We start from the raw sequence: 2,309 nt of genomic DNA, 5'->3' as shown, positions 1-2,309 counted from the left end.
TATTACAGTTTCTGAATGGAACGATATAATATCAAAAAGTTTTATTCCAAACATTGTTGTACTTTCGATTTATGTCGCTCTTGGCACATGCGAAAATGTTTTAGTTTTGTTGGTTTATTCATTTCAAACGAAAGAACCATCAGATGAAAGATATTTCATACCGATTTTAGCTACATTTGATTTGATAGCAACGATCTACTGTGGGATTTATATGATCATACAATGTTTTAACCAAGTTACATTTACGCACACTATTTTGTGTAAAACGACACAATTTTTTATTGGATTAACAACATTTATCCCAATCTTGTTATTACTCATAATTGCAGTTCAGCGATTTCTGAAAGTGTGTCGGCCCCTGAAACAAGCAATGTCGCTCAATGTAAAGAGAACTGCGTTGATATTAACAATTGTTGTTTCCTTGTTATGTGCATTACAGTTACCGTATGTTTACGGCTCTGTTTCATTTCATAGCATCACTTATGGAAGTACTGGAACACGTTGTGGCAAGGTAAAAGAAGGTCGTAGACTAGCAAGGGCTGTATATGCTATTGTGATAGGTGTTCTTGCTGTTGCTTTAGTAACAACACTTATTTTCCTATACTCATTAATTGGATGTACCGTCTTTCGTCAATTAAAGATGAATAAATGTAAAAGTAGTAGAGTAGAATTCAGGAATTTGGGAACAAAAACTGCCGAAAATGGAGTTTCTGCAACGGAAAATAGTGATGCTACGCAGAATAATATCACTTCCGATATAGATTCCAAAATATAAAATTTAGACATTGTCAAAAATTGATATAAATTGCAAAGAACAGAGGTTGGAAAACAAACAACTCTATCTCAACCTGTTGGATCCAAAAGAAGACGAAAGGATAACCGTAGAATAACTTACAAACTGACAGTGATGTTTTTTGTTATAACTTTGGTCTTTATTTTTAGTTATTTGCCGAAAGTGATGTTGCTTCTATTTGAAGGCTTATACAAAGATTTTGGGAAAAAGGGTCGAACACAGAAAGACCAGGATTGATGTTACTATATTATATGTTTATTATTAGTAATATTGTAAACCCTTTTATATACGCTTTTATGGATATCAAGTTTCGGAAGGAAGCGACAGTTTTCTTTTTTCGTGTTTTTCAAGGCAAATTTTAATTGTAAATGATAAACAAGGCTATATTAAAGTAAACGCAGTATAAATTGCGCCCATTATTACAAAAGATGACATGTATTATAACTAATAAATTTAAGTCCACACCACATTAATTCGTGTACATGTTCTTCGGATTGTTTTTCATTTCATGTAGGTAATAGCGAGGCTCGGTATTTTTATCTCCAATTTGTCGCTAGTAAAATATTTAATAATGGAAAGGTACACAAAATATGCCGGGGAAAGGGCATGTTACATTTGTTAATTCAATTATTAAGATTATTTGAAGTAAGGGATTACTTTTTTACTTACAAAATCCAAATCTGACACAATGGAGTGAACTTTAAATTGCCGAATCTTAATCTTTCTATTTAGTGTTTTGTTGATTTGTTCGTCTTTTCGTCGTTTTTCATTTTTTGCAATTGCTTTGTTAGATTGTTTTCTACTTATGAGGTTTGAATGTCCCCTTGGTATCATGCGTCTGTTTTTTTTTATAGAGAAATAGACTCGATAAAGTTAATTCGATGCATACATTCATCTCTAGTTTTAGTTTCATTAAAGACATTTTGGGAGTCCAGCAAACAACAAGGTTCAATAATTTGTAGCTATTAAATTATATATCATAATTTCACGCACTGAAAGACATAAAGCTCAAATTACATTTTGCTCTTTAAAACAACAAGCATTTAATGTTTTTCCGCTAAGTACACTTACGACCAAAATAAGGGTCGAAAGGATGAAAGCATGACCGTACCAAAACAAAACAAAAGTTTAATAAATGAAATACCAATACATTAGCCGCCTCGCAAGTTTTGTGATACATGCATGTTATCTAAATTTTTTTTTTTTTTTAGATAATATTGACAAGTAAGGGTCATTATAAAATCCTGTAAACACTTTTAAAGTTGATCATTCAGAAAATTTGCTTTGAATTTCTCTGAAGCCTTAAGACATCTGCAAGTAAACACTTTCGCAGAAAATGCGTAGCAACAACCACCATTAGTTTACTAAAAATACTTTTGTAACATGTTTACCTTTACTTTCCTAATTGAATTACAACTTGTTTATCTACAAATTATTTCTTTACTTTATTTTCCCATTCGCTTTGATTTCTTTCAACTTAGCTGTAAACCCTCAGTTAGTCGCTGTGATCGCTATA

General features: G+C 31.7%; 1 protein-coding gene across 1 annotated transcript; it reads left to right on the top strand.

Moving 5' to 3' along the window:
* Positions 1 to 211: 211 nt before the first annotated feature.
* On the top strand, positions 212 to 1,030 carry LOC127702752 (gastrin/cholecystokinin type B receptor-like). Its single transcript, XM_052207057.1, has 2 exons — positions 212 to 444; positions 814 to 1,030. The coding sequence occupies exons 1-2, from the start codon at positions 212 to 214 to the stop codon at positions 1,028 to 1,030; spliced, it is 450 nt and encodes a 149-aa protein (XP_052063017.1).
* The last annotated feature ends 1,279 nt before the right edge of the window (positions 1,031 to 2,309 follow it).

The sequence above is a fragment of the Mytilus californianus genome, unplaced genomic scaffold (genome assembly GCF_021869535.1).
Source record: "Mytilus californianus isolate M0D057914Y unplaced genomic scaffold, xbMytCali1.0.p SCAF_5, whole genome shotgun sequence".
In the NCBI taxonomy this organism is placed as follows: Eukaryota; Metazoa; Mollusca; class Bivalvia; order Mytilida; family Mytilidae; genus Mytilus; species Mytilus californianus.
This window is presented reverse-complemented; position numbering and strand designations above follow the sequence as displayed.

What these genes read in the sequence shown, in the direction of transcription:
- LOC127702752 (XM_052207057.1), top strand. Translation starts at nt 212, where the DNA reads ATGATCATACAATGTTTTAACCAAGTTACATTTACGCACACTATTTTG. An exon ending in TTATGTGCATTACAGTTACC is followed by an intron (nt 445 to 813) that starts GTATGTTTACGG and finishes TAAATTGCAAAG; the next exon opens with AACAGAGGTTGGAAAACAAA.